Raw genomic sequence first — 14,028 nt, 5'->3', positions numbered from 1 at the left:
GAATCCAATTGAGCACATCTGGGACATCATGTCTCGCTCCATCCACCAACGCCACGTAGCACCACAGACTGTCCAGGAGTTGGCGGATGCTTTAGTCCAGGTCTGGGAGGAGATCCCTCAGGAGACCATCCGCCACCTCATCAGGAGCATGCCCAGGCGTTGTAGGGAGGTCATACAGGCACGTGGAGGCCACACACACACTACTGAGCCTCATTTTGACTTGTTTTAAGGACATTACATCAAAGTTGGATCAGCCTGTAGTGTGGTTTTCCACTTTAATTTTGAGTGTGACTCCAAATCCAGACCTCCATGGGTTGATAAATTGGATTTCCATTGATTATTTTTGTGTGATTTTGTTGTCAGCACATTCAACCATGTAAAGAAAAAAGTATTTCCTAAGATTATTTCTTTCATTCAGATCTAGGATGTGTTGTTTAAGTGTTCCCTTTATTTTTTTGAGCAGTATATGCATACATACATGCATGCATACATACATGCATGCATACATACATACATGCATACATACCTACATGCATGCATACATACATACATGCATGCATACATGCATGCATACATACATGCATGTATGCATATATATAGTGCATTTTCCAAAAATAATTACGGACCATAGCCCTTAGTCCTTTATGTTTAAGCTCAAAAGCAAAAAGATTAAACACAATGTTACTCATCACAGAAAGACATGTTTTTGTAAAAAGATTTATAAAATGATGTCCAACTATTGTCTGGGAATCTGATAAAGCAAGAGATTGTATCATGTCTTACTCTTAACATGAGAAAAACAAGACCCATATAGAATAATAGAGCAGAAAATCCACAACTTAGAAAGAAAACACAATTTGGATAGAAATGTTGAATTCCTTCAACAGTTGGAACACTTTGAAGCTTGAATATAACACAATAAGAACCCGATCTGCAGGGATTGCTGCCATGAAATCCAATAAGTTAAGAAAGAGGAACGTCCCATCTACCGTATAACATTCAAACCAAAGATGGTAGTATAACAATGGATCCTTCTAAAGTGAACTCGGTCTTAGAATGTTTTTATCACAAACTGTATCAATCTGAAAAACAAAAGTTCAAAGGAGGATATAGACAATTTCCTTAAGGCCGTTTTACCAATTATAAGTGCACCAGAGAAAATGTATATGGATAGAAACATTACCCCATGTGAACTATTGGAGGCCATCAATAATCTACAAATTGGGAAATCTCCTGGTAATGATCAATTCCAACCGAATTTTATAGACATTTTTGTCCCAAATTATTAAAGCCAATGTTACTTACGCTCACAGTAGCACTAGAATTTATTTTACTTCCCCAGTCATTATGTTTGGCTACTATCCCGCTACTTAAAAATAAAGTAATGCAGAGCCTTCCGCCCAGTATCAATTTCGAATGTGGATGACAAAATCATTGCTAAAGTATTGGCTTTTCGCAAAGAAAAACATTTTTATTTGATTCACTCAGATGAAATAGGGTTTTCAGACAATCGCTGCAGTTTTTTCAATATAATTACATTTACATTTTAGTCATTTAGCAGATGCTCTTCCCTAGAGCGACTTACACTTACAGTAGTGAGTGCATACATTTGTACTTTATAACTTCATAAGCCATCATTCCATATGGTGTAATGTGCATATTTGGTGGCTGTCTTAAAAATGTTTGGTTTTGGTCCGGTTTTTATTTAGTGGATTGAACTATTGTACAAATTTCCCCAAAGTGTCTTTACAAACAAATGGACAGATCTCTGAATCATTTAAGTTATCAAGAGGGACAAGACAGGGAAGACCTTTGTCTAGTTATTTATTTTCTCTAGCCACAGATCCCCTAGCATCAATAATTAGAAATCATGGCTCAATCTGGGGCATAGAGATTGGTGGAGATCAACATGAAATATCATTGTATGCAGATTACATTTTACTTTATTTATCTGACATTTTACTTTATGTATCTGTTGGACATCTATGGTGCTGTATCAGGATTCAAAGTGAATTGGGAGAAAACTGAAATAATATATATTTCTGCTTAGAAAGTACATTTAAGTGGAAATGGACAAACACACATATGCAATACCTGGGTGTACTTATACCATGCAATCTGGAGGAGGCACATAAAATCAATTACTCTCCTTTAATAGATAGGTTTGAATCTGTTTCAGCGATGGAGATCTCTCCCTATTTCTATGTTAGGTAGGGTCAACATAATCAAAATGAATATATTACGAAGGTTGATGTATTTTTTCCAGGCCTTGCCATTTCAATTCCATCCAACTTTTTAAATAGAATAAATGGCCTGCTCTCCAACTTTATTTGGAATGGAAAACCTCAAGAGTCAAATTGACTGTTTTAAACTTACCCTATACAGCTGGAGGTCTTGGACTACCTCATATGAAGATGTATTACTGCACAACTGCGTTCAAAGGACAGCAGACTATCCTTGTGCATGGAGGAGTATCGAAGCCACAAATGTAATACTGTATGATCTAAAATATACTTAATATTTCAGGTCCATGGCGTTGACGAAAAAAACAGACAATCCAACAATCAATAAGACTGTTGAACAATTAATAAAATGGCCACCCAGACTATTTATATTGACCCCTTCCCCACATTTGTTTTTACACTGTTGCTACTCTCTGTTTATTACCTACAGTTGATGTTGGAAGTTTACAAACACTTAGGTTTCAGTCATTAAAACTCGTTTTTCAATCACGCCACAAATGTCTTGTTAACGAACTATAGTTTTGGCAAGTCGGTTAGGACATCTACTTTGTGCATGACACAAGTAATCTTTCCAACAATTGCTTACAGACAGATTATTTCACTTATAATACACTGTATCACAATTCCAGTGGGTCAGAAATTTACATACACTCAGTTGACTGTGCCTTTAAACAGCTTGGAAAATTCCAGAAAATGATGTCATGGCTTTAGAAGCTTCTGATAGGCTAATTGACATCATTTGAGTCAATTGGAGGTGTAGCTGTGGATGTATTTCAAGGCCTACCTTCAAACTCAGTGCCTCTTTGCTTGACATCATGGGAAAATCAAAAGAAATCAGCCAAGACCTCAGAAAAAAAATTGTAGACCTACACAAGTCTGGTTCATCCTTGGGAGCGATTTCCAAACGCCTGAAGGTACCACGTTCATCTGTACAAACAATAGTACGCAAGAATACAGTGAGGGGAAAAAGTATTTGATCCCATGCTGATTTTGTACGTTTGCCCACTGACAAAGAAATGATCAGTCTATAATTTTAATGGTAGGTTTATTTGAACAGTGAGAGACAGAAGAACAACAAAAAAATCCAGAAAAACGCATGTCACTAATGTTATAAATTGATTTGCATTTTAATGAGGGAAATAAGTATTTGACCCCTCTGCAAAACATGACTTAGTACTTGGTGGCAATCACAGAGGTCAGACGTTTCTTGTAGTTGGCCACCAGGTTTGCACACATCTCAGGAGGGATTTTGTCCCACTCCTCTTTGCAGATCTTCTCCAAGTCATTAAGGTGTCGAGGCTGACGTTTGGCAACTCGAACCTTCAGCTCCCTCCACATATTTTCTATGGGATTAAGGTCTGGAGACTGGCTAGGCCACTCCAGGACCTTAATGTGCTTCTTCTTGAGCCACTCCTTTGTTGCCTTGGCCGTGTGTTTTGGGTCATTGTCATGCTGGAAGACCCATACACGACCCATTTTCAATGCCCTGGCTAAGGGAAGGAGGTTCTCACCCAATATTTGACGGTACATGGCCCCGTCCATCGTCCCTTTGATGCGGTGAAGTTGTCCTGTCCCCTTAGCAGAAAAACACCCCCAAATCATAATGTTTCCACCTCCATGTTTGACGGTGGGGATGGTGTTCTTGGGGTCATAGTCAGCATTCCTCCTCCTCCAATCATGGCGAGTTGAGTTGATGCCAAAGAGCTCCATTTTGGTCTCATCTGACCACAACACTTTCACCCAGTTGTCCTCTGAATCATTCAGATGTTCATTGGTGAACTTCAGATGGGCATGTATATGTGCTTTCTTGAGCAGAGGGACCTTGCGGGCGCTTCAGGATTTCAGTCCTTCACGGCGTACTGTGTTACCAATTGTTTTCTTTGTGACTATGGTCCCAGCTGCCTTGAGATCATTGACAAGATCCTCCCGTGTAGTTCTGGGCTGATTCCTCACCGTGCTCATGATCATTGCAACTCCACGAGGTGAGATCTTGCATGGAGCCCCAGGCCGAGGGAGATTGACAGTTCTTTTGGGTTTCTTCCATTTGTGAATAATCGCACCAACTGTTGTCACCTTCTCACCAAGCTGCTTGGCGATGGTCTTGTAGCCCATTCCAGCCGTGTGTAGGTCTACAATCTTGTCCCTGACATCCTTGGAGAGCTCTTTGGTCTTGGCCATGGTGGAGAGTTTGGAATCTGATTGATTGATTGCTTCTGTGGACAGGTGTCTTTTATACAGGTAACAAGCTGAGATTAGGAGCACTCCCTTTAAGAGTGTGCTCCTAATCTCAGCTTGTTACCTGTATAAAAGACACCTGGGAGCCAGAAATCTTTCTGATTGAGAGGGGGTCAAATACTTATTTCCCTCATTAAAATGCAAATCAATTTCTAACATTTTTGACATGCTTTTTTCTGGATTTTTTTGTTGCTATTCTGTCTCTCACTGTTCAAATAAACCTACCATTAAAATTATAGACTGATAATTTCTTTGTCAGTGGGCAAATGTACAAAATCAGCAGGGGATCAAATACTTTTTTGCCTCACTGTAAACACCGTGGGACCACACAGCCGTCATACCGCTCAGGAAGGAGACGCGTTCTGTCTCTTAGAGATGAATGTACTTTGGTGTGAAAAGTGCAAATCAATCTCAGAACACAGCAAAGGACCTTGTGAAGATGCTGGAGGAAATAGGTACAAAGTATCTATATCCACAGTAAAACAAGCCCTATATCGACATAACCTGAATGGCCGCTCAGCAAGGAAGAAGCCACTGCTCCAAAACCGCCATAAAAAAGCCAGACTACGGTTTGCTATTGCACATTGGGACAATGATTGTACTTTTTAGAGAAATGTCCTCTGATCTGTTGAAACAAAAATAGAACTGTTTGGCCATATTGACCCTCGTTATGTTTGGAGGAAAAAGGGGGAGGCTTGCAAGCCGAAGAATACCATCCCAACCGTGAAGCACGGGGGTGGCAGCATCATGTTGTGGGGGTGCTTTGCTGCAGGAGGGACTGGTGCACTTCTCAAAATAGATTGCATCATGAAGGAAAATTAGGTGGATATATTGAAGCAACATCTCAAGACATCAGTCAGGAAGTTAAAGCTTGGTTGCAAATGGGTCTTCCAAATGGACAATGACCCCAAGCATACTTCCAAATTTGTGGCAAAATGGCTTAAGGATAACCAAGTCAAAGTATTGGAGTGGCCATCACAAAGCCCTGACCTCATTCCTATATAGAATGTGTGGGCAGAACTGAAAAAGCATGTGTGAGCAAGGAGGCCTACAAACCTGACCAGCTCTGTCAGGAGAAATGGGCCAAAATTCACCAAACGTATTGTGGGAAGCTTGTGGAAGGCTACCCAAAGCTTTGACCCAAGTGAAACAATTTAAAAGGCAATGCTACCAAATACTGATTGAGTGTATGTAAACTTCTGACCCACTGGGAATGTGATGAAAGAAATAAAAGCTGAAATAAATCATTCTCTCTACTATTATTCTGACATTTCACATTCTTAAAGTAAAGTGGTGATCCCAACTGACCTAAGACAGGGAATTTTTACTAGGATTAAATGTCAGGAATTGTGAAAAACTGAGTTTAAATGAATTTGGCTAAGGTGTATGTAAACTTCCGACTTCAACTGTATGCATAGTCACTTTACCCCTACCTACTAGTACCAATTACCTAGACTAACCTGTACCCCCGCACATTGACTCGGTACCGGTACCCCTGGTATATAGCCTCGTTACTGTTATTTTATTCTGTTACTTTTTATAATTTTTTACTTTAGTTTATTTGGTAAATATTTTCTTAACTCTTTCTTGAACTGTTTTGTTGGTTAAGGGCTTGTAAGTAAGATTTTCACAGTAACCTGCTGTTTTTGGGGCATGTGACAAATAAAGTTTGATTTGATTCTCAATACCATAAGTATTTGGGAAAATGTACATAAATTCATGAAGTGGAAAGAACCAATATAGCCAGTCACCCCTATTTGGAATACCCCCCCCCCCTTACATCCAGTGTTTAATGACAACACCTTTAAGTTCTGGTTCCAAAGTAGCATCGTGAATTTTTTTTCTCTACTGCCATTCAATCAATAACAAAAAAGAGTTGTATTATCCGAGGCCAATTTCTTTAAGTTCTTACAACTCTGAAATCTTATTTAATCGCTTCAACAGAATCTGGATAAACCTAAGGCCTCTAGCACAGAAAAAAATACCGAAAGAAGCTGCTACAACAAAGAAGTTGATTAAAGTTATATTAAGGGTTGATTAAAACTCTACCTGATGGTTCAGAACATAAGGGAAAAATGGGAAACCGATCTAAAGAAAGAAATTAAGGAGAAACATTGGTCACAGATATGTGAAAATGTTCATACCTGCCCTACAACCTAAAACATAAAATAATGCAATTTAAGATAATCTATAGGACTTACTTCACTCCTGCCAGAATGCATGTAATGCACCACGAAATGTCACATCTCTGTTAGAGATTCAAAAAACAAACTGACACCATTTTGGGATAATGTATGTCAGGGATCATAAACTAGATTCAGCCACAGGCCAATTTTTTTTTCTTGAGCAGATGGTCTAGAACATAATTACAAATAATTTGTAGACTACAAATTGACTGCAAGAAGCCCAAACAGTTATAATATAATTTGACTAAAACAATAATTTCAAACCTTGCGTACATTTGTATACGATCACGTGCCTTTCTATTATGCATCGGAATACTTGGGAACAGATGATAAAAATTAAATAAATTGGAGCTGATTTCCTGGTGTTTTTACAGTCTTTCATGTCCAACAATGAAAAAATATATATATTTATTTATACAGTATATACAGTACCAGTCAAAAGTTTGGACACACCTAGTCATTCCAGAGTTTCTTTATTTTGACTATTTTCTATATTGTAGAATAATACTGAAGACATCAAAACTATGAAATAACGCATGGAATCATGTAACCAAAAAAGTGCTAAACAAATCAAAATATATTTTATATTTGAGATTCTTCAAAGTACCCACCCTTTGCCTTGATGACAGCTTTGCACACTCTTGGCCATGAGAAACAAGGTTCTCTGATCTGATGAAATCAAGATTGAACTCTTTGGCCTGAATGCCAAGCATCACTTCTGGAGGAAACCTGGCACCATCCCTACAGTGAAGCAAGGTGGTGGCAGCATCATGTTGTGGGGATGTTTTTTCAGTGGCAGTAACTAGTCAGGATCGAGGCAAAGATGAACAGAGCAAAATACAGAGAGATCCTTCATGAGAACTTGCTCTAGAGCACTCAAGACCTCAGCCTGGGGTGAAGGTTCACCTTCCAACAGGACAACAACCCTAAGCACACAGCCAAGACAACACAGGAGTGGCTTCGGGACTAGTCTCTGAATGTCTTTGAGTGGCCCAGCCAGAGCCCGGACTTGAAGCTGATCGAACATCTCTGGAGAGACCTGAAAATATCTGTGCAGCAATGCTCCCAATCCAACCTGACAGAGCTTAAGAGGATCTACAGAGAAGAATGGGAGAAACTCCCCATATACAGGTGTGCCAAGCTTGTAGCGTCATACCCAAGAAGGCTCGATGCTGTAATCGCTGCCAAAGGTGCTTCAACAAAGTACTGAGTCTGATACTTTTTCTAAAAACCTGTTTTTGATTTGTCAGTATGTGGTATTGTGTGTAGATTGATGAGGGGGAAAAAACTATTTAATCCATTTTATAATAAGGCTGTAATGTAACAAAATGTGGAAAAAGTCAAGGGGTCTGAATACTTTCTGAAGGCACTGTATGGAGACTGTTTAGTTAGATAAAACATTTTTTACTTGTATTTTTCTAATCTCTCAGATATAGGATAGACACTTCAGAACAAACTTCCTTAACATTTTTGGGGTGGGACTATCTGTTGTTCCATGTAGTGAATCTGTTATTCAATGCATTTGTTTGGGCTAAACAGGGCTTAGACTGTTAAGTGACAAATAAGGAGTTAAATACATGAACAAAACAAAACATGTTTCCTGATCTTTCTCTTAACCCTAAGACCTAGGGCTAGCTAATGTTAGCGTTAGACACCTAGCCACTTAGCTAACATTAGCCACAACAAATTGGAATTTGTAACGTCATACGTTTAGCAAATTCGTAACATATTGTGCACATTTGTAACATATCGTACTAAATGGATTAACACATACCATATGAAACAGCACCATACGTACAGCACCATTCTCAGAAAGTCCTCAACAGTACAGAACTCCAAATGGACCAATTTTGGATGGGTGCACTTACTGTATACAATGATTTATGTGTGTCTCTAAGTGTGCATATGCTATCTCTCTGGGTATAAAACCTTGCTCCTTTTTTGACATACGCTGCTTTTCAAATGGAATATATAACATTTCTATAGTATACCTCAAACTGCAGATAAACAGGATGTCATTATCTAAGTATAATTTCCTGTTGCAACAACAGACCTTTTACTCTTCTCTCAACCCCAAAAGATCCCTTGCATCGGCAGTATTCACATTTTACTTCACACAAGGTTTATTTAACATTTCCAATTTTAATCAAATTATAATTGCTATCAACCTTTTCCAACAACATGAAAGGGAAAAGTAAAAGAAAAGTTGCCACGTAGAAAATAGTTGACACGTGATAGAAGCCTGAGAGGAAAGAGGATGTGACGGAACACTGACCTGTCTTTGCGCTCCAGGTGTGTGAGACGGATTCGGAGCACCCGTAGTTTGTACTTAGGTTTAAATACATTCACCCTGGAGAATTTGATTGAGATCTTGTGGACTTTCTGAAGGTCTTTTTCAAACTGGGCCAGTAATCGGGTCTCTGAGTACTTATTAAAACTGGATGCTTTACTGAAGAACGAGAGCATATGAGATGTTAATGAGATTCCCCAGAGTGTCCCAGAGTGTATACTGTATGTACAGTATGTGTTGTTTTAGTAATGATACAGTGAGTACATAGTTACTTACTGGTTTATTGTTGCCTCTGTCACCTCACTACCATTGTGCAGTTTTATGGTGATGTAGCCCCAGCGAGTATCACTGTTCCATGTTACAATGTCCACCCAATAGTTTGTCTCTGAGAGAGAGGTAAAAAAGTACATACATTAATTTGATTTCCTCTGACCAATGACCTAGTTACAGATCTCTGTATGTTTCCATTCATTGAATAGGCACAGCAACATATTTTAACAACTTTTACAGAGCTCTTGTTAGTCTTGCTATACTGTACGTTTTGCCTGATCAGTTAAAATAAGCCAGGCACGCAAAGCTAGACCAGGAAGACCATCACAGAAAAATGACTGGCCATTATGTACAACAGTATTCCCGGCAAGTCTCTCTTTAGAGGTCAAATGTGTGTGCAAGCTGATGATTATCATCTTACGGCAGTATGGTGTCTGTTTATTGGTGGTGAAGAAAGCCTTGGTTTGCCGCAGAGGCACCAGAGACTCCTTCCACTCTATGATGTCATAACCTGAAATAATAGATAAAACAGCCATGTTATGTCTATGTGAAGGGACACTGCCTTCCAAAAACAGATTGCGTTTCACATTGAAGAACTATGGTTGCGATTGGACAGGCATCTCTGAAAAATATCTGATGTGAAAAGATCTGATGTGATCTGAATTGGGCTGCATGTGTAAGTGCAGCCTATGTGCGATTCAGTAATGTACATTAGCTTAATTAAGGCCTTCATTTTGGGAGTAGGTAAACTATCACATCTTTATGTGATTATTTATGTAATTAAAAAAAGCTTTTAATGAGATGAAACTCATGAATCTAAGGGGAGTTAGAGGGCCCACCAAATACAGGGCATCCGGCAGGTTTGAATTGATCACAGTCCATGCAAAGTCCGTCCAGGAAGTCAGTGTAGGAGGTGCAGGGGAAGGCCCTGATGTTACAGGTCCGGTTCAAGGAACCCAGATAGAGGAGTACTGATCTCTGGTGGTCACACTTAAAATAGCTGGACCCTGGGAGAGTAGGAAGGGGAGAACTGAGGATGGATTTAGAGGACATCAGTGATGTATTTACCATTACAGGAATAAACTATGTGATACACATGTTGAATTCATTTCTTATGTATCATTCGAAGGACGGTCTCTTACTAAGCGACTTACCTGATAAGATGGTCAGTGGACAGCCAGGCTGGTCGGCTCCACCGTTAGCATAGAAATCAATGTGGCCCAAAGGCTTCCTGAAACCAAATGCTGGTAACGCACAATGAACACGTGACAGAACAGGAAACACCTCACATGACTACATGATTCCCATTGTATTAAACCAAACAGGCAAGCAGAGGCACATACCATCCATGTCTGTGTGCACAACGTCCACAAACTGTGCATCTGTAGGGTCCAGACGATCCTCAGGGGGTTTCCCGTTGAACTGCGGCCCCGCTGGATCTACAGCTGATCAGGTCAATATCAGATCAGTACAGATGTAGGATTTTCATTTTCACTCTTTTCAAACTTGTAGTGTATTCAAGGTTTAAAAAGGCCTCTAAAGTTTGTATCCATAATAAAAACAATAAAGAAGAAACAGAAAATGTATTCTAACCTGTGATCCTCCCAATTTTGCCATTGAACTTGGCTCCAACAAAGCCTGTGATGTGAGCTCCTAGACTGAGCCCAATCATATGGATGGAACTAAGAGAGGCACCATTCTCCTGACACAGACAAAACAGGCAAAAGAGATACTACACTGTTAGTACAAAGTAATACATTTGGCCCTCATCACATATGTTAGGTATTCAGATCAAGCACCCATTCTTAACCTGCATGTTTTGGATGAAGGCAGTGAGGTTGTCCGCTGTATGTCGTGAGTAGGTCACAACTTTCAGGTAGTTGATATTGGCAGCTCCGCGGTTCCAGTCCACCACCAGGACATTCATGTCTCCGCGGGCCAACAGCTGCTCTATGATGTTATTCAACCAGTTGGGCGGAGCGCCCGTAGGACGGTAGCCATGAACTACAAAAGTGGTGGGCTTGGTGAGGTTGAACTGGGGCTGGGCCGACAGGTTATGGTGGGACAGCTCCTGACCACAGGTCAGATTAGCTCTGGTGTACAGCAACAGCTTCACATACAGACTGGTTCCAATTAAAGCGTGATAAAAGTCCAGATAAGTGAACACATCACATTCATGGGCTGGAGACAGGGTTAGTCAAGGGGAAAGAGAGAGAGTCAGAAAGAAGAAATCACTGTCATTGCTGATTGGGAAGTAACATAAGCAGCCTTTCCTTTAAGTGAGGGGGGGGGGTATTATTTGATGTCCCCACCCTATGTGTAGCACAGTTAAAGTGCACTTAATCAAGTGTGTATGTGTGTGTGTGTGTGTGTGTGTGTGTGCATGCATGTGTGTAAGGTCACCATACCTCTATATATTTCAACAGATCCCAGCAGCAGTGCCAGGAACCACCAAAAGATCATCATTCAGGTCTGCAATGGTTACAAAATGTCATAAATCAGGGTGAATCTCTTTCTCCAACTATTATAAAGTAACACTATTTGATTGTACATTAACATGATGAGACCAGTTGACTGAGCTGGATATCTCTGTCCCTCTCTCTTAAGTTGTGTGATTATGGTGAATTTGTGTACTACTCGCATGCCGTGGTGCTGCATTTGCTTCACCGCATCAATAAGGGCATGTGTAAACTTGTAGAGTAGGCAAAATAGGGAAGATTTCGAAAAGCGTAAGTTCTCTAAAGCTAGTGAGCTATTTTTGATTGCAATTGAGAAGTGTCCCCCAATCCTCACTGGAGAGTCATTCTGTCATCAGAACAACTCATGGACATAGGTTGATACTGAAGCAGCACTCTGGTCATGTAAATGTAATGACAGATCAGCACTAGGTAATTTACTTGGTAGTTTTCTAATCCTGAATCTGCAGTGTGTGATCCCATTTGTGTGGCTTTCTTCATTGTTACAATAAAATTAATGGGGAGATAGGAAGACATTCTTCCTGACTGATCCTGCATTCAACTCAAACAGTGATAGGCATTACTGACGGGCACTGATATGGCAAGTATCAGCTGCATTCTGTCTAACCGATGTCGATATCACATTGGTTTGAATGAATAACATTGTGTGGACTGTGTGGGCTTCACTTCAAAGGCTTGTGAAATTCAGACAACTGCTTGCTGATTGTCCATTGGGTCATGTATGAATGTTCTGGGGTCCTAACCTTCCCAGTCAGTTTGAATACAATGGGAAGCCATCAGCAGGCAGTTAAGTATGCTAAACTGAGAGCCTGTGAGAGGGTTTGTGACGGCCGGAACAGTCATGTATGCTCTTTTACATAAAAGTGTAGATTAACAGCAAGGATTAAACAATATCTTGATATGCCTTGCTCAAACAATAATGATATCATATTGCATTATTGATATTGGTGCTCACCACTAAGACAGCACAGAGACCTTCCTAATTAGTAGCACAGATATAAGCACATTATCATTGCATTCTTTGGAACTCAAGTGACAGTAACTTCCAAAGTTGCCTCACCCTCCCGCCTACAGTTTCACTTCCTGTTTGTATGAGAAAGGGATCCAATCTTTGTGTTAGTACAGTTTTTAATAAAAACGTATTCCTAGGAAAAATGTGTAAGCCTATAGCATGCATAAAAGTAAGTGTGTGTATGTGTGTGAGAGAGAGAATGAGATAGAGAGATAAGAGATAAAAAGGAATTTGGTAAAAGGAAAATAATGGTTTCAGACCACCATAACCTAATGCAGTAATAACACCGTTGATCTACCCTGTGACAACGACACTGTTTGGCCATCAGGGTGAAACCTTGTTGTTAATCCTTGTGGTTGTGTTCAAAACTCAATTTGTAAGTCGCTCTGGATAAGAGCGTCTGCTAAATGACTTAAATGTAAATGTAAAACTTCTTGGTTGTGGTCATGTACTGAGCTTGATTGTCGTCAAAACACAAAGCTAATAATCCACACAACCGGGAGCCGGTTAGATGACTGAATGTAATGTAAATGTTGAATGGCTTCACTGCAGGTAGATTGTAGGTTTTAATATTCAGTAATTAGAAATGAAAAAAAGGTTAAAAGCAATCCACACAATCAGAAGAACAATGCCTGTACATGTTGCTCTCAAACAACGTGTTTTATTTATATTATTAGACCTCACATGTTTACAGTAATAAAAACCCTGCCGTAATGCCATTCTCCATAGTGTACATGCTGTAGTCTGCTCTGCCAACAATCTACTCGGTTATAGAATAATAATACTGCTGAAAAAGCTTTAAAACCTTATTCAGGGAGAGATATAGGGAGTATGAGAGAGATAAGCAGAGAGGAATTGAGACATTGTGGAAGTCTTACCTTGTTGTTACCTTGGGAGCACTGTTTCCCTGGGCTCAGTGTGTCAAGAGGTCCAGAGCCCTCTATTCATGTCTGCATGTCACTAGAGAAAGTAAAAGAGGATATAAACTCCCACTGTTCTAGCCTGGCCACACCCCCCTGCCCAAGGACATCATGAGACACATTCCTACTCAGGTTGCTGAGATAGATACTACATAGCTATCAAATCAAACTGTATTTGTCACATGCGCTGAATACAGTGTAGACCTTACTGTGAAATGCTTACTTACAAGCCCTTAACCAAAAATGCAGTTAAGAAAAATACCTAAAAAAAGAAAGAAATAAAAGTAACAAATAATGAAAGAATAATAATAATAATCAACTCTGCAACCTGCTGGTAGAACAATCAGAAGAGACCTTGACATTTTCCCTTGCCATAAAAACACAATCGTCTCTTG

The 14,028-nt window shown here is 39.8% G+C and overlaps 1 protein-coding gene across 1 annotated transcript in view; it reads right to left on the bottom strand.

The window, feature by feature from the left end:
• liph (Lipase member H) overlaps positions 1-13,653 on the bottom strand; it is a 17,607-nt gene extending 3,954 nt beyond the window's left edge. The window contains 10 exon segments of the mRNA NM_001173770.1: positions 8,940-9,113; positions 9,231-9,339; positions 9,646-9,735; positions 10,064-10,231; positions 10,379-10,468; positions 10,568-10,669; positions 10,818-10,926; positions 11,035-11,405; positions 11,633-11,696; positions 13,592-13,653. Of these exon segments, the coding sequence (NP_001167241.1) occupies positions 8,940-9,113; positions 9,231-9,339; positions 9,646-9,735; positions 10,064-10,231; positions 10,379-10,468; positions 10,568-10,669; positions 10,818-10,926; positions 11,035-11,405; positions 11,633-11,690 (1,271 nt within the window). The 5' untranslated portion in view covers positions 11,691-11,696; positions 13,592-13,653.
• Between the last annotated feature and the right edge of the window lie 375 nt (positions 13,654-14,028).

The sequence above is a fragment of the Salmo salar genome, chromosome ssa11, assembly GCF_905237065.1.
Source record: "Salmo salar chromosome ssa11, Ssal_v3.1, whole genome shotgun sequence".
NCBI lineage: Eukaryota > Metazoa > Chordata > Actinopteri > Salmoniformes > Salmonidae > Salmo > Salmo salar.
Note: the sequence above shows the minus strand (reverse complement) of the source record. Positions and strands in the feature narration are given on the sequence as shown.